Source organism: Seriola lalandi, unplaced genomic scaffold (assembly GCF_002814215.2).
Source record: "Seriola lalandi dorsalis isolate HSWRI2012SDOR001 ecotype SW California unplaced genomic scaffold, Sedor1 jcf7180002054544, whole genome shotgun sequence".
Classification (NCBI taxonomy): Eukaryota; Metazoa; Chordata; class Actinopteri; order Carangiformes; family Carangidae; genus Seriola; species Seriola lalandi.
In genome coordinates, this window is record NW_019525097.1 from 2,630,705 (window position 1) to 2,647,981 (window position 17,277).

At 41.7% G+C, this 17,277-nt stretch overlaps 1 protein-coding gene across 1 annotated transcript in view; it reads left to right on the forward strand.

Moving 5' to 3' along the window:
* Nucleotides 1-17,277, forward strand: part of syne2a (spectrin repeat containing, nuclear envelope 2a) — an 82,410-nt gene that overhangs the window by 45,777 nt on the left and 19,356 nt on the right. The window contains exons 69-93 of the mRNA XM_087176258.1: nucleotides 171-326; nucleotides 473-673; nucleotides 857-946; nucleotides 1,168-1,353; nucleotides 1,627-1,797; nucleotides 1,923-2,060; nucleotides 3,052-3,251; nucleotides 4,007-4,139; nucleotides 4,438-4,620; nucleotides 5,312-5,461; nucleotides 5,847-6,023; nucleotides 6,563-6,718; nucleotides 6,813-6,968; nucleotides 7,788-7,958; nucleotides 8,258-8,391; nucleotides 8,863-9,052; nucleotides 9,753-9,935; nucleotides 10,101-10,214; nucleotides 10,359-10,513; nucleotides 10,829-10,976; nucleotides 11,373-11,467; nucleotides 12,434-12,665; nucleotides 13,332-13,529; nucleotides 14,481-14,588; nucleotides 15,604-15,759. Coding sequence (XP_087032384.1) covers nucleotides 171-326; nucleotides 473-673; nucleotides 857-946; nucleotides 1,168-1,353; nucleotides 1,627-1,797; nucleotides 1,923-2,060; nucleotides 3,052-3,251; nucleotides 4,007-4,139; nucleotides 4,438-4,620; nucleotides 5,312-5,461; nucleotides 5,847-6,023; nucleotides 6,563-6,718; nucleotides 6,813-6,968; nucleotides 7,788-7,958; nucleotides 8,258-8,391; nucleotides 8,863-9,052; nucleotides 9,753-9,935; nucleotides 10,101-10,214; nucleotides 10,359-10,513; nucleotides 10,829-10,976; nucleotides 11,373-11,467; nucleotides 12,434-12,665; nucleotides 13,332-13,529; nucleotides 14,481-14,588; nucleotides 15,604-15,759 — 3,981 coding nt within the window. The remainder of the gene's footprint in view (nucleotides 1-170; nucleotides 327-472; nucleotides 674-856; nucleotides 947-1,167; nucleotides 1,354-1,626; nucleotides 1,798-1,922; nucleotides 2,061-3,051; nucleotides 3,252-4,006; nucleotides 4,140-4,437; nucleotides 4,621-5,311; nucleotides 5,462-5,846; nucleotides 6,024-6,562; nucleotides 6,719-6,812; nucleotides 6,969-7,787; nucleotides 7,959-8,257; nucleotides 8,392-8,862; nucleotides 9,053-9,752; nucleotides 9,936-10,100; nucleotides 10,215-10,358; nucleotides 10,514-10,828; nucleotides 10,977-11,372; nucleotides 11,468-12,433; nucleotides 12,666-13,331; nucleotides 13,530-14,480; nucleotides 14,589-15,603; nucleotides 15,760-17,277) is intronic.

Below are 17,277 nucleotides of genomic sequence, written 5' to 3' on the forward strand. Positions count from 1 at the left end.
TATCTTTACACATGTAGCACTGGGCAGTGATACACTGCTCCTCTGTAAGTGTTGTTTCCTGCAAGATCCAAGATGTTACTAAAATCAGACCAGCAGAGAGAAAGGTTTCTTTTACTTTGGACAATCCTCCACTGAGTGACAGTGATGATCATGTATTTGATATTTCCCAGGTGACGCCTGCAGACAGCTCTCATCCAGGTGTGAAGGAGGAGTTGTACGAGGCTGCACGGAGGGTCCTCTTCTGTCTGGACTCTTGGACTGACCTCCTCTTGACTCCTGGTGGCGCTGATGAAGATGACCTCCCCCTGAGGCTGCTGCAGCAGGAGGTTACTGACTATAAAAGCACATATCTAGCACATATATTGTATAACTATATCTACTGCATAAAAGAAAAATTGGTGCTGACTTTGGATGATCTTCTGTTCATTCTAAACTCTCCTGTTTTTGCATTTCTGTCTAAATTCCTGTGTAGTGTGTATCAAGTGACCTGGTGATTCTCACTGAGCTGTTAAATAAAGTGGAGTCAGAAACCAGGCCTGCACTTTCCAAAGAGCAACCAGACGCTTACCACTGTTTGACCTGCCTTCAGGACTGTCTCTCTACAGTCCAGCTGGTCTTCACCTCATCCAGAACTCAGGTCATTGAACATCTGGGCCTCAAAAACCAACATCAGGTTTGAAATTGAGCTCGATTGATTCACACACTGACTTACCATTACTTTTGTTACTAGAATTCAAGTCTACAATTTGTAATTGAGCATATTTACATTGTGGCATTTTCTCCTTTGAATTAAGGGGATCTGAATACTCTCTTCATCACTGGTCTGAACCAACACTCATTACTTTTTCTCACATAGGACTTCTTCAAACAGCTGTGTATTTTGGACGAGTTTGAACTGGGACAGAGTGAGACCTTCCCAAGTCTAAAGGATGCTCCTAGTTTGGAGGTAACCGCTGCTACGCAGCTTTGTACAAGTGTGCGTTCATGCATGTTTAAAATAAAGCTCATCAAGCAAATTCACTCTAGTTCTAATTACAGACTTGTATCAATATGTGGTTTAAAAATATCAGCTATTCAACTCCATTGTCGTTAGAATGGAAGCATGACTGGAAGTATCTGTGTTTCCAAACTTAATGGTATTCTCTGTGCTCCTCGTGTATCTCTCAGCAGTGTCTCCAGGGAAGACATCTGAGGGAGAGTCCGGGGGAAAAAGCCAAGGTACAGCAAGCATCTGGCTCCTTGCTTCAGGGGATAACTCACCTCCTGGAACTGGGCGAAGAAGGCATAAAAGAAAGGCAGATGAGCCAGGTTCACAACCGCAGCCAACTTCAAGCCGCTCTCTGCAGACCCAAGGTATCTCACTATGCTTTCAGCAACTTCTTCAGCAAGCACGAAAGCCCAGGTTTAGGGTCGGTCACTTTCCCAAGAGTGTGTACAAGCCTCTTGATGGGTTTTCAAAGAGACAGCCATTGCTGAAACAACCTCAAACAACTAATGATAAGACTTATCACTGATATTTTTAGACCTTAATCACCTCCTCTGCCTCATTCATCTCTTCACTCTTGTTGCTCTTTTGCAATGAATTCACTTCACTTCTGTCCTAAATCTGGTCTCTCTGTGATGCAGAGGCTCCTGCAGGTCCTCAGGTCTCAGTTGGCTTTTGTGCAGCATCTATTTCAACGTGAGCCAGAGGTTTTCAAGTGTCAAGAGGATGAGCGCTTACAGCTGGAGGTCAGGGCCAAAGCTTTGCAGCAACAGGCTCTGGAGCAGGAAGTGGCTTCTTACAGGAGGCTGCAGGTTTGTCCTGTACTTTTGCTGAAGGCCACAAGAATTCATACACACACAAATAAGAAGTTTCTTGTGGAATACTTGAAAAAATAAAAATGTCCTGCATTGAAAATAGATGTGTGGGTGTTTGTTAGGAATGGACCATTTGGGAGGATAATTGCGGTCAGCTGGGTAGGGTGCTGGATGAGTCTGAAGCCCTCATCAGCAGCGGGGAACCAGAGGGAGACGACGAGGAGTCGTCTGTCGTACAGCACAGACTAGACGCCTGCCAGGTAAACCTGATCACTTGCTCTTCTCACTTCCCCTCCTTTCATCTCCTGCTTCTATGTAACTTCTTCCCTCTCCCATAGACATTGTTTATTTCTCAGGATTGTGTTTCATTTGTTCTTTCAACCTGCTGTAATTTAGTTTTGCAAATGTGTGGAAATTGAGATAACCATTTTGTGAAGTGCTGTAAACATCAATCTGCTTCTTCTCCTTCCTACATTTCCCTACATGCCTCTCAACAGCCCTCAGATATCATACCTGCTGCTGTATATATAGTATGTTTAGTTTCATCTGAACATTTCTCCAGCTGAGAAAAAGCAATGAGTCAAACTACCAATTGTAGTAGCACTAGAAACATCTGTCATTGGTTTTGGCTGGTGAGCTCGATCAAATACCAACATGGCATCAGAATTAAATAGTACAATACCAGGAACCAGTTTTACTGTTAAACAAATTGGTGTGGATTTCTTCCTGGAAAGAATAAAAAGAACAGCTGAAGGCCACGCCGAGGACAATGCTGCTGAGTGTCTCGGTTCAGCTGTCAGGTGTTGGCAGATTAATAGAGGCCCGGTCCTCCCTGTCACCTCCAGACACAATATAGGAGCAGCTTTTCTTCTTTTTAAAGTCTTTTATTTTTGATAGTATCAATAGACAGTCTGATAGTGTGGATTGAATTTGATGGGGCAGGTATGTATGTAGAGAGATGAAGGGACCTGTTGCCACAGCAGTAGATGGGTTGGCACAATTCATTGATACAGAGGCAGGGTGATAATGTTGTTGTGTTCTTTATTACTTTGCAGCCATTGTCTGAGTTTTCTTTTCATTTTATACCTTTCTTTATTGTATATATGTCTCTCTCTCCTCTTTAACACCTCATCTTCCCCACAGTACATCACATTTGCTCCATGCTCTCTTCAAATGTTAGTGTGGTAGATGCTTATTAACTTGTAGTTTGATGTAAGCTTCACATAAGCACCGATTCCCCCTGTCACTCAGCAAACACTGGTCCAGCTGGATGACAGCAGAGCAGCTTTAGGACTGCTCCTGGATCAGTGTAAGGTGCTGCAGACAGTGCCGGTGTTTGCTGCCTCAGTCGGCCTGGCAGGAGGTGCTCTGGAGCTGCGATGGAGGAGTGCCTTCAGGCGGACAGAGCAAGAGATCCGACGCTGCAGAGACATCCAGGAAGTCCGTGCCAGGTGGGACAGGCTCAGAAATACTGACGTGTAACTTCTGCTAAAAACAAAACCAGATTATTGTGCTCTTTATTATCTATGAGTGGAAGCCAGGCATGTTTAATTATTGCCTGACCAGACTGATAAATGTTCTCGTCTGGAACAACCACATCAGCGATTTTTCATGGATCCAAAATAAAAAATACCACGCCAAAGTCTTTCTTTATTCCAGCGGCAGAGCTATTGGACATCCAGCACTAGCTGATATTTCACAATGTCTCAGGTCCTGCAATGTGTCTTATTTGAGGTGTGACATGTTGAGTCTTGTATGCATTAATATGAATGGTAACATACAATATAGTCATACTTGTATGACTACAGTGTTCAAGTTCATACAGATGAAAATGAAATAGTTCATGTTCATTTGTTCAGTTTTTTTTTGTTTTTTAATAAATAAGCCAATATTCTTTCTCAATAGAACCTCCTTCTACCCATCCATCACCAGCCCCAAATCATTGCCACTTCCAACTAAATGAATTATTGTATACCACTGACACGAGCTTTGTTAGATTTAAAGTCCGTATGTAAACATAATCCGTCTGAGTCTTCACTTGTTTGCTCATAAAACTGCTTCAAATGCGCAAACAAAAAATATAAACGTGGCATCAGAGCAGACGTTAGTATTGGACCTGAACCTCAGTATTTACTTCACTTTGTATGAAGGAGCACTCACGTTCTGCCCCATTGGATGAGCTATGTTTCTCTCATCCTCCCCACAGATTCCAGACAGACTTCACCTTGGTCAGTAATTGGCTGGTTGGTGCCAGTAAACACCTGAAGACTTGGTCAGACCTGGCAGACACCTCAGGCCTGAACCAGGAGTGTGTTCACAAAAGTCTATTCAAGCTGCTGGTAAGACTTTTGTATCTCCTCATTACCTTTCCATACAACTAAAACATCAGGTTGTTATAACATAAATAACATCCCAAACAAAAAGGAGGCAGTCTGGTGTTTTCAATGTTGTACCTGTTATTAGCTTTAGTTGTGAACAATGATCAACAAAAGCTCACATCTACACAGCCTCAAACTACGATGAAGTAACACCACAGTACTAAACACTAAAATTAAAACAGTTCATATCACATCCACCGGACTGTACTGAACTACGTCCTCACATTGGTTAACCTCCAACCACGACTCTGTCCCCAAGGACTTATCCATGGAGGTGGAGGCCATGTCGGTGCAGAGGGCGTCTGTTTCTAGGGAAGCCACGCAGCTTCTCCACCTGAGGGAAGCTGACTGTCCCGGGCTGAGAGCTCAGATCGCCCAGCTGGAGGTCCGCTGGAGCCAGCTCACCTCAGATGTGTCCAGGCTACAAGAGCAGCTACACCAGGTGCAGCAAGAGTTTTTAACACTAAATATGAGAGTTTTAAATATACCATAACTACACTGCAGCCGTAAGACAAATAGTTATATTGTGGTATAATTATCTTAAATACACGATGCGATGCTCTTAATGCTCTCAAGTCTGCATCACCCACCAGTCCTGTGGCATTGTCGGTGCTTCTCTTTCTCCAAATTTCCATCACACGCCCCATAAACTCTGAACATTACAACTTTCCAGTTCTTCATGAATTAACAATCAATGGTTCCAAGTGCTGTTGGTTTTCAAAAATAATTAGGTATTGAGAAATACCTTCTGGTAACGGGAGTGCAAACTTCACTACAACCCTGTTTGAAATCATTTTTTCGGGGTGATTGAGGATAGGGAGGAAATTTACAAAGGAGGATTAATTTTTCTTCTCCATTTATCACCAGTGAATGGAACCAGATATTCTAATGATTAAGCTAGTGTTGGTCAGGTTTGGCAGAGAGACTCGTTTTGATGTCATACACTTTGGCAATCACTTCAGGAGAGAATGAAAAGATCTTATCAGAAAGATTTCATCATTTGGACAAGCACAAATGTCAGATGCATGTTTATTGTCTAACTACCGAGCAGGATAAATTAAATAAAATAATTAGTAAAAAACCCCATCAAAGTCAGAACTGAAAGGTCTTCTCTGTTGTCTTGTGTCTGTTAGAAGCTGCTGGCTGGATGGCCACCGGCGGAGTTGCTGTGTGACCTGGAGGACTGGCTGAAGAAGCTGGAGACTCGACTGAGCCAGGAGAAAGAGACAGTTCTCAAAGCCAAAGATGCTGCTCAGATCTCTGAAGTCCTGCTACACTACAAGGTACATGTACCTCCACTATTTACTCTTTCCTTCTGTGCATCTCTCCCTCTCTCTCTTTACTCAGAGATTCTGTTCAAGTGGTTATTTCAACTCGGACACTTTTATTCAGATTTATTTATTCCAACAACTCAAGTTGGTTCATGTCAAGATAATTACCTGGGCAATGATGAAAGAAATCTTGCAAATACATATACACTCCCTCTGATTATCCTTGATGAAAAACATGGGTTTGGAAAGGAAAAATGTGAGTTGTCAGATACTTGAGAGGAAAGTAAGTATAGACCTCCATCCTTAGCAGAGAGAAAAGTATTTTCTTACTGTTGTCATCTAAAAACTCTACTTTCATATTAATGTCTTCTTTATATATATAATATTCTTTTTCCAGGAGTTAAAGGCAGGTATTGCAAGCGGCCAGCTCCTCCTCGATTTCCTGTGCCAGTCTGGGCCTCAGGCGGCGGGAGCAGACATCCAAGCTCTCCGATCTGAACGAACACTGTTTGCAGAGACACTTGGTGCCCTTAGACTCCAGTGGCTGCAACTCCAGAGGCAGGTGGAGAGCCAGGTCAGTGTCTCAGCTGCCATCATACAATAAAACACGACTACCTATAGAATCTAGGATTAAATGAGCCAACTGTAGCTTTCTATGTATTTTTAGGTCTAATATTTTTATTAAAATAGATTGAACTAGCAAAGAAGGTGTATACAAACAGATAGGGATTTGTTTTACTACATTTGAGCAATGCTAACTGGCTAATGAGAGACATATCTGTGAAATGTAGTGAAAGAGAGCTGATCTGACAAAAAATAGTTGGGTGGCTCAGATCTGAACCTGAAAGTATTTCCATGCAACCAAGTCAAAGACTCCAGAGGAAGTCTTTTCTTGTTGATGTATTGTCATTAAATGTTCAAATGTGTTGTATCAGCACAAATGTTGGCTGATGGTTCATATTGTTACTGGAACCCATCAATCAAACCATCAACATAAATCCATTTATGCCTTGTTTAACTCTCCAAATGGACCAAGAAGAAATGTAATTTTCCAGTTCTGTCTGTTGTTTTTACACATGAATGAGACACCGTTTGGCTTTGCCCCCCCCTCAGATTCATGGAGCTGAACAGATGCAGCACACTTGTGCAGCCAGAGAAAGGCGGTTACAGCATCTTCATGGGTGGATAGAGCAGCAGAAAAAGCAACTGACTCAGTGGGAACAACCCACCAGTCAAACGCTCGCTCGTAAGGCCCTGCTAGAGTGGGAGGTACAGTAACAGGAAGCAAGCAAAGGTGTATGTTCATACTGTTTGTGCTGCTGCTGTCGTCAGATGTGAGACTTGCTCTGTTTGTGTCTTCCAGGCTGTTGTAGGCAGAGTGAAAGGGGTGGCTGCAGCTTTGCAGGAGTTGAAAGCCACACGAGCTCATGCTGAAAAGGAAGAGGAGCACCCCTGTGATATCACGTTCTGGAACCAGGCAGAGAGTGTCAGTCATGCCTGTGAGGATCTTAGTCAACAGGTAAAAATAAATCTGCTGGTGCAATCAGAAATGGGGAAAATTAGTTCCCCAACAAGTGCATTAAAGCATTACTTGTTACAATAAGTTATTATAGGCTGTAGATCCAGTGCTAAGCAGATGATGAGACATATTGTCGCCACATACTGCACCTGAAACAGCAAATTGTCTGATATATTGTAAATGTATTTATCAAGAGGTTGTGGCTCCTTGATAGGACTGTGAAAATATAGAACCATCCTGTTGTTGTTCCATGCTTGTACTTGCATACAAGTACATTGCATTGTGTGATAGCTATACTAATCGGTATCAATGTTTTTATATGAACAATGGCTTAAATGAAGCTTGCAATGTTGAATCCACAGAGAGTTATCTCCTGACTCACTGCTCTCGTTCACTATACCTTGTTTCTAGCTGCTGTAGTCACCCGTTTTCAGTGGAAAAGCTCTGATAAACCCACTATTAGCTATCTACTCAGCACCAAACAGCACATGGACAAAGTTGGCCACTAGCTGATGAACATATCGGAACAACTCCCAAGCTAAAGACCCCTCAAATGAGAGAGTTTTTGATTTTAAAGTCTCCAGAAACGTGGCAACTGTTTGCTTACACTTTAGTCATATCAACTTGATAGGGCTGTAATGGTGCTAGTCAACAATGGATGATTGTTTTATTATTGTTTTTATGTCTTTTAAATAAAACCAACAGGAGAGTGCTTAATTCCAGCAAATACGAAACCTGTACCTTTACAAATATTGAATAAATGCTCCGGAAATGTGCATTAAACATCCTCATCCAGTTTCTCTCTGCTAATTTTTTCAGATGGAAGCTCTGAGACCAGCTCTGCAACAGACTGTCACAGAGTGGAGTTGTTTTGACAGAGATCTGAGAGAGGTTACTCTGCACACCAGTAGGGTGCGCTGTGCTCTGCAGCATCAGCAAGCTCCTGTGTTCTCACTGACGCAGGCAGAGGGACACGCGGAACACCTCCAGGTGAGCAGAAGCATCGACCATCACATCTTGTACATATGCGTACATAAAGCTTTTACAGTTACAAAAATCAAATCTAAATAAATAATAAACTCTAAAGGGCCAAACAGAAGTGTTTTGGTAGAGCCAGCTGTAACTGTGTGAAGTTAAAAGCCCATCCAGCTAGTTGTGACAGATTCAGTGAAGTGGCAGTACATGGATATCAAGTGCTCAGTTCTTCTCAGTCCCTAAACATAGGTTTTGGGAAAGTAAATGCATCTCTAAAGAGGGAATATGAAAGAACTGTGTTTTCCATCGCACAGCAACTCCAGGGGAATGCTGGGAAAGGAGAAACGCTCTGGGCGGCTGTGGAAAAATCATTCCAGAGTCTCATGAAGACTCTTCATCATGGAGCAGCGCAGGCACTAAGTGACCAAATGGAAGGAGAGCGGAAACGGTCAGTAGCACAAATTACAAGAGTATAGAGTGAATCAAATTCAAACGTTACAGACACTATTGCTATCCAGTGAAAACCACTTATCTCCAAATCAGGTGAATGAAATTCTCTTACTTTTAAGCTTAATTTAACATTTGATTGTCTGAAAACACAACTCTGAAAACGTAAGCCATTTCATGTCCACTTATGGATACATCAGCATCAGGAAAGTAAAAATAATACAATATATTGTGTGCTGCTTCAGAACAGAAGCCCTTGTTTGTGGTAGGAATCTACAACCCCTGAGTGTTTGTGAATTTGAAATGTTGCCCTACAGTGTAATGACACTAACACACTGTAGGTTTCTGGGTTTGTAAAACATGTTTACAGATTGCAAACAATTTCAATCAAATCATGTGATACAAGTACAACTGTAGCCTCACTGTTTCCAGATAAACATTATAGAGCACTAATGTAATATGGCTGTGTCAGGTGGAAGGACGTGGTGCAGGAGCTAAAGGACATGCACGTGAAGACCGGAGAGACACTCTCCCTTTGGCAGGAGTACAGTCGTCTCTCTGATAACTGCTCCCTGCACCTGCAACAGCTGTGGCTTCAGTGGGAGGAGCTGTCGACTTCTTCACCTGCGCAGGACACGCAGACAATGGTTGCCTCAGTGGAGGTGAGTTCAGAGGAAGTGTGTGCAGCAAGTGATAGCAATTTCAGCATTTTTGAAGAATTGTTTTAATGAATTTTAGTGAAGACATGTGAGATACAATCCTGATAAAGTAAGAACATATTCCACTGGTGATCACTAGATTGATGTCATGTGTTTATTCAGGGTTCACAAACATCTAATCTGATGTATTAAGGAGATGAATCAGAACTCACTTCTGGCATTGCTGACGGTCACTTAGAGAAATTCCCTGCTTGACTCATCCTGTTCCTGGGGCTTTTCTCAGTGACTGGTCTCCCATTCTTTGAAAGCAACAGGCAGCGTGCACTCATAGGCAGAAATATCAGCAGTGGCCCTTCCTGTGTCCGTACACCTAATGTGTTTTTCTTATGCTCAGTCCAGACGCTCTGTTATGTGCTGTTTTGCTCATTCATGCAACAAAACACAAAGTTTCCATCCATGTCTTTTTTTTTTTCCCATTTGTGCCATTTTCAAAAGTACACAAGAAGATTTATTTTGGGATAGTTGAATCAAACCATTTGTTGAAAAGAAGAAAAAAAGCAAAGATAAAAAGATGCATTGATGAAAACAGTTGGAAAGATGATGATAATAAAAGTCAGTTTATTGTAAACCAGCGGTGCTCACAGTAGAAACAGTAAAAAGACCAATTGTAATTGATTATATTATCTAATTTTCTTCACTCCAGAAGCTGCAGGTTGTTGCTGAGGGCTTGCAAAGCAGTGTGGGAGATGTACTGGAGGCTTCCAAGCCTCTTATGGGACGGCTAGGACCTCCTTCTGCAAATTTGATCCAATCACAGACCAGACTGCTTTCACGTGACGTCCTGCTTCTCTGCCAGGCAATGTCAGGGAAAAAGAAAAGTCTTCAGGTAAGAAAATTTCAAAATATCAACTGAATTTTTGCAGCAATAAGCTCAGACATGGTGGTTTTAACTGCAAAGACCAGTTTGCCTGATATTTGGTTCAAACATGAACTAACCAGAGATTAGAGATGTCAAATCCATTAAGTCAGTTACATTTCTATCTGTGTGCAGGATGATGGTGAGGAGCAGAAACGATTTCATACTTGCCTGCAGACCCTTGAAAAGCAGACACAGAACATACAAAACAAACTGAGGGCCGGTGTAAATGACAAAGACTCTGTGAAGGTTGGTCTGAATCCCTGTTACTTCGCATGAATGAGCTTCTCTGTACATGTTTAAATTCAAAGCACCCGGGTCATACAAAACCTTTTGACTGTGGGGTCTCAAACTAAAAACGTGCTTCATTTTTGATATTTCTTGGATGTGTAGCAGGTTCTCCTGGAGCTCAGTGATCTGTTTCCGTCACTGGTTGACGTCAGGGAGACGAGCGGCTATTTGACCCTGAACAACCAGGAGAGGGAGAGACTGCACATGCTCAGCAGGGAGTGGATCGAAAGCATGACTCGCATATCTGACAGGAACAGGTGACAAAGCTTAGATCTAAAATGAATAAATGTTAGTTCAGAAAGTGTAGAGATGTTTTTTGCACTGAATGCAGAGCTGTAATCGAGATTTATTTTTCTGCAGAATTAAAAAGTGTTTGTAAAAGTAAATGTTTTTAAGGGCTACCACTGAGATTCATATCAACCTTTAAGATAGAAGATGCCCTTAAAAGCTTGTAACATCTAATTAAAGTAGTTTGTCTCCACAAAAGACGACATTCATTATGAAAGATGCTTCATGGCTTTAGTAGTTTACTGTGTATTCTTTGTATTTGAAAGTCATATGTTGTTTTCCAGAGAGCTGCAGGCTGAGCGTCAGAGTTCCCAGACCTTTCAGGAGAAGTATAAGAACCTGATGCTTGTAAAGGAGAAACTTGTTGAGGAATCGATGTCTAAAAAACCTCTAAGTCTCTCCTGCCTCCAAGAGATGCTGACTGCCCATCAGGTACAGTACAATGTCCAGGTTCTCTGCATTTCTTTCATTTCAGAGACATTACTGAGATTTGTATGTAACATACAGAAACCAGCCTCTGAATAGCATCAAGACACATCAACAGCTACGGCTCTTTGTGGATAATTCTTTGTTGATAAAGCCTTTCCCTCCCCTATATCTACATCTAACTCTAGATAAACAGTTTATCTGTACACTGCCCATGTGTTAGTGCGTAACAAGCACGTTGACAAAGAAATATTTGGCAATTAATGCTTGGGGAAGCTAAATTAATGACCTCATCAGCACAAATGCTTGTCTCATGTATCAGTGTGGTTATAGCAGGACATCTGGCAGATCACTGATTCCCATCGTGTTCTCTCCCCCTGCTGTTATCACTTATTGCTACAGAGGCTTCAGGCTGAAATAATTACTGGACACCAGCTTCTGCGGAGTCTCCTCAGTGATGCAGTCAAGTCCATGGAAAAAGAAACAAGAGAGAAAAGGTACATGTGAGTTATGGAATAGTCTGTACAAAAGGGCTGTACAAGAATATTTCAAATGTATAGTAACAAGCTTTATAGAGCTTTTAGTTTGTGAATACTCATTATTCCTACATGTGCAGCAATGAGACAACTTCCTCCTTTCAGCCCAGACAAATAGTTTCTTATTGGTTAAGACATGATTCACTGAATATATACATTTTGACATGTGACACATCATGGTCATATAGTTCCAGTTTATATCAAAACTAGCAGGTATCATATTGGCACCAGTATTTAAAAACGTACTCAGCTCTGTCTGCGCTCAATATTCGAGGGAAATTGTGGTAATCTGAGTTTTGTGTGAGCTGGTTTGTAAGCATGTATTTTTTAAGACCGTATCATCTAATAAAAGTTATCAGAGTTGAGGTTTTCCAGCTGCGTTTTTAATAGTAACACATGGTGAGGGCACACTGACACACAACAATGTGCAGTGTGTGCAGGTGTTTCCTGCCCTGGTACAGCTAGATTTCTCTTCCCTTAATGCAATCTTTAAATCATTTTTTTTTTTACAGTGTTTTGAAAGCGCTCTAAAGTTTTACAGGTTTCCAAATGAAATTCCCTCTGCTCCCCCTGCTGAGACGCTACTGAAGGTTTTAAGAGAGTCTTAAAATTCTGCTGATTTTGTGTTGTTGAGGCAATTGCCTGTGAATGACCTATGACAGATTAATTTATGTTTCTCCTTTTTATTTTATTACTTCTGCCAGTTTATGTCTGTTACTTTGCAAAGAAAATGTTTTATGCTAAATTTAATTATGCAAAACCACCATCACCGTCAGTGTGGTTTTTTTTCCAACCCCTTTTTATGTTAAATTCTTTGCATGTTTCTCAATGGGTGTCAACACGTTTGATGAATGTTTACAGCAATACTGTTTTTCTCCAAAGAGAGCACATAATGACAGATGACCCTCTTGTGTTGCTTCTGTACAGATCTGAGCTCGTGGCACAAGTGGCCAGTGTGAAGGAGAGCTGGTTCAGTGCCGTTGCTCTGGCTTGCCAGCGCAGTTCCTTGGTAAAAGAACAGCTCAGACAACGAAGAATCTACCACCATGGCCTGAAACATCTGTGGAAGCTGCTGACGGACGTTGACCCTCTGCTGCCCCCTGCTGGTCCCGCTCTCTGTACACTGCAGCGATTGGGAAGCTGCGCGGATGAATACCAGGTTAGCATAGATGTCATCAAGTGCTCTTTTTATTATATATGTATATATATTTATTTGTTGTTTTATTATCAGAACTTTTCCGTGAATACAAATTAAAGCAAAGCAAAAGATAAAATTACAGCACATAAATGGTAGAAACACACACAAAAACTGAAAGTGCTAAACAGAATGTCTTAAAAATCCAAATTCAGTCACTTTTCTAACATCGCGGTTGTTTCTTTGAGCAGGGAATGTTTGTTCAGGGAACTGGCTCAAAAACTGCAGCTTTTCTATCTAATTGATAGACAACATTTCAACCACGCACCTTTGAAACAGTGGACAGGAACATTTCGAGTCCAGTACAATTGACTTGTTGATTGACTGATCGATCCAGGCATGACCAACTAAAAAGTACCAGTCACCCTTCCAGTGTGTGACAGAATTACAGTTCATGTAATGCATGTCTGCAACAGTGTTTGTGATTGATCTCATGTAATCTGGACTTGAATAGTGTAATCTGTGAACAAATCTGAATGAAAGGTTCTTTTAACTGGAGCTGGTGGTATTGATAGTTTTCAGTCAATACCACATTTCTTACAATATAAATACAAAACTTTGTTTTATTAATGTATAAATGCTACAAATCACCAATTTAAAGACAAGCCTCTCTCCCCATGTTTGTCCCAGTGTGTTGAAGAGGCTTTGGGTCTGCGGTCCACCGTCTACAACCAGACACTGGAGGCTGGCAAACATTTGTGTGAAACCATGACGGAGTCTGAGTGTCAGAGTCGACTGCAGTCAGAGCTGCAGGCCGTAGAGGAGGCCTGGAAACAAACCAGCTCACTGCTGGGCAGGAGAAGAGACCTGGTTAATACAACTCTTCAGGTAACAGACATATTAATTTTTATTTTTATTTTTATTTATTTTTTTATTTTTCATACAATGTAATCAGATGAATACATACAAGCCCAATAAACCTAAAGTCTTAAGCTTGACATGACCTATATCCAGGACCTGATCCTACCCCAGTACAAACACACACAGGAGCTGGTGTGTTGCCCTGGCACTGAGCTGCTGCCCAGAGGGATCAAAGAGTGGCTCAAATCTATCTATGATCCACATCCAGACACAGCTTGTTATCAGTGTCTGTCCCTTTTTCATTCCATCACTGCTGCGCTGCAGTGCTGATAGATTGTATAGTATGATAAGGATGAACGCTATAAATTGCCGGGCTGATATTTTGCTTGTAAACTAGCTGTGCGTGATCACTGCTGTCCAGGTTTTAGAAGGTCTTCCCTGCTTCATGAGCTGTGTTAATTACAGTACAACGTCTGAATGTTTTGGAGTCCGGAGAGGTCAGGGAAAGTTGTGTTAACCCCTTTAAGCTAAACAGGATCTAACCCGGGGAAAAGGAAAACATGGAAAAGATCACACAGAGAGTCGCGTTAAAGCACAAACTACAACTGACAGCGAGAGACTAACTTGGTCATCAAGTATATATGTATGTGTTTTTAACTATGCTGTTTATTTTTAGCTGCTTTGATTGCAAAGTGCGACACAGATAAACAGGGAGTGTATTAAAGAGATTTAATAAATAATAATTTTAACATTTGAATAAATTTGTTTCACCAAGCATTTTATTATTTTAACATCTGGTTCATTATCACTTTTTACTGCAAACACAACAGAGAAGTCAAGTAAAAAAAAGGAAAATTAATTTTTAATAGTATAAGGTTAAAGTTGGACTTTTCCTCTGTGTTGATTGAACTTCTGAAAAGTTTTGACTTAAACGAAAGGATTTACCGATCCAGTGTGTGTGTCCTGCTGTGTGTTTAGAAGTGGTCTCAGTGTCAGGACGGAATGACCAACATCTTGTCTGAGCTGGATGAGGTGAAGACCAAGATGAATCAGCAGCTGCCTGAAAGCCCAGAGAAGCTCATCCAGGTAATTGGAACATGGTTGGTGTGTTTGTGAGTGTATTAAAAAATCTGTTCATGAATAATATGTAGTAATTTTATTATGATGATAGATTCATAAAGTTTAAAAATAAGATGTGGTTTGCTGTGTCTCCTATCATCTTCCTACTTCACATCTTATTGAAAAAGTAGATAAAACCAAATTGTGCACCTGTAGCAGATATTCTATTAGCTCGCACAAAACTACCAGATCATCACTTTTAAAATGATCCGAGTGGCTAAAAGGGTCGAGGCCATGAGAGATGTGTTCCAGTGTGGACAAGACAGCAAAACAGCATTCAGACCTTCATGTTAGGGTTAGCTCGCCAGACCTTATCATCTACCTGAAGACCAAAGAAACTCTCCTAAAACTCTTTGTCTTATTAGAGCAGGACTTTAAGTTTCTACAGAAGCCTAATGATTGCTGTCTAAAACACAAAATTACTTCTGGGAATCCAGACTTTTGTGTCTGAAAAACAGACGGTGACTGACTGTTGGCTGCGTAGCCTTTTATAATAACAGATTTGTCATGGTTTTGGATGGAAGATTGCAAAGGAACGATGAAAAATATAATTTTTTTTCATAAAGTTAATTCAGTAAAAATGTATTATTGTACAGTGTTTATGACGGTAACACATAAAATTCTCATATTAGACCCAATACCATTCATCAGCGTGAATCTGTTGGAGGAGAACCTGACTGGTCAGCCAGTCTGAATACTGGCAAAAGTTTCCCCACCCCTCAACTCCATCAGTAGCTAACCCCCATCCCACCAGAGTGCCTCTGAGTTTACCCCCCCCTTTCCCTTATTTATACACCCCCATGCTTTCACTCCCCTCCCCCTTCCTACCCCTTCTACCCTCCCCCTGTCCCGTCCACAGCCCTTTAATCTGGATGGTCAGAGCGAACACGAGCAAGGGAGAGAAGTGTGTACTCACAGTTTGTATATGGCTGTCTGACCGCGTGTTTAAGTGTGTGTGTGCGTGTATGTGTGTGTTATGCAGGAGACAGAACTCTCTCTGCAGCGTTTGGCCAGTGGATTGAGGGAACTGGGCACCATGAAGACGGACCTGTCCCAGTACATCACGGCCGGTGACTCGGCTCTGCTGGAGCAGCAGCTGGAACAACTCCACGGTCAATGGGAAGAGCTGTGTATGAAGGTGAGAACAGACACACGGAAACACACAATTATATATATTTATAGAGAGAGAGAGTGAGAGAGAGAGAGAGAGAGAGACAGAGGCAGTAAAAAGAGCCAGAGGAAGTTAGAGATTGAGGATGGTGCAGGTGGAGAGGGAGCTCTGGGAGAGAGGGAGAGAAGGAGGGAAAAGTTGCTACCAGTGGTTTCTTGGCAGTGACCAGCAGCACAAAGCCTGTGCACCACTGGGGCTGAACACACACACACACACACACACACACACACACACACACACACACACTCATTTGTTTGAGAAAAGAGCCAGCATGTGTGAGTTCATGGAGGGAAAACTACAACATCTTGCCCTCTTGTTAATACTTAAGTAACTTGCTTCACTACAAGTCAAATGAATCTTTTTTTTCTTAACATGTCCTCTTAAAAAAATGGAGCTTGTTCTGCTTTTATCAGCGACCAGCGTTTTAAGGGTTTTAATTTGCTCCTGACTCAGACTCACTTTTCAAGCTAAGCAATCACATGAAACAGAACAGGCTGTTAATTCTGTAACTGCATTATTGGTGGAAGTAGCTCCACTCTATACACACACAGGCTCAAATTCCTACAGTTAAGTCTTTTGGCTTAATCATAAATGCACTCTTGTTCTTGAGAGAAACAACAGTAATGACATACTTGGGACATTTTCTTCCATTATTAGGGTTATGGGATCATTTGCACTTGCGCTAATTGGGTCCTCAGTTTGCCTGGCTGCTTCCACCTTCCTCCCATCTTGGCAGGAGTTACTGGGATTCACAGATGCAGTCAGGATGCCCAATCATTGGTTTTCTTTTGATGTTTTGGCTCATCCCAACCCATAAATTCCTCTTATATGTGTAGTTAAATGTATAGTTGGGGTTTGAGGGTTAAGAATACCGTTGAATATCTGCTGGAAAGTAATTACTAGAAATAAGTCAGATCAGTTGAGAAAGCAGAGGCTAATTTCTGCTGTTTGATCACACATAAGATTTTTCATCCCCATTCATTCCTGACATGGCCGGGGGCCATGGATCTGCGCCACAGCAGTTTTCCTCTGCATAGTTAACAGGTTGTAGGTGGGGGAAGCCACTGGAATGGGTCCGATGAGCAGATGGCCTGGCTGGTCTAAAGGGATTCAGGGGACAGGCTCTATTGTTCCTGGGGAAGCACAAAGTCCTCACAGGGTGACTGCAGCTCACAATGCTCCCTAAATTCTCCAGAGTCCAAAGGGCCCAGCAGTGTTAGTACATTAAAACCAAAGCAGGGCTCATTTAAATCAAATAAATGCCACTGAGCAGTAAAATATAGCTGGTTCAAACATGCCCTGTGGGCTGGTTAAGTCCTTTTAACCTCAAAAAGATCATCAGCCCCCCCTCAGCTATGTAATGGGGTATTTTCATGGCATTAAGCTGCCATTTGGAAAATGGAAATTTTATCAAATAGCCAGACTCTCTTGGGGATTTTTCTCAATTCAGTCGATTACTGGTTGGGATTAAATGTTCCTGCTGCT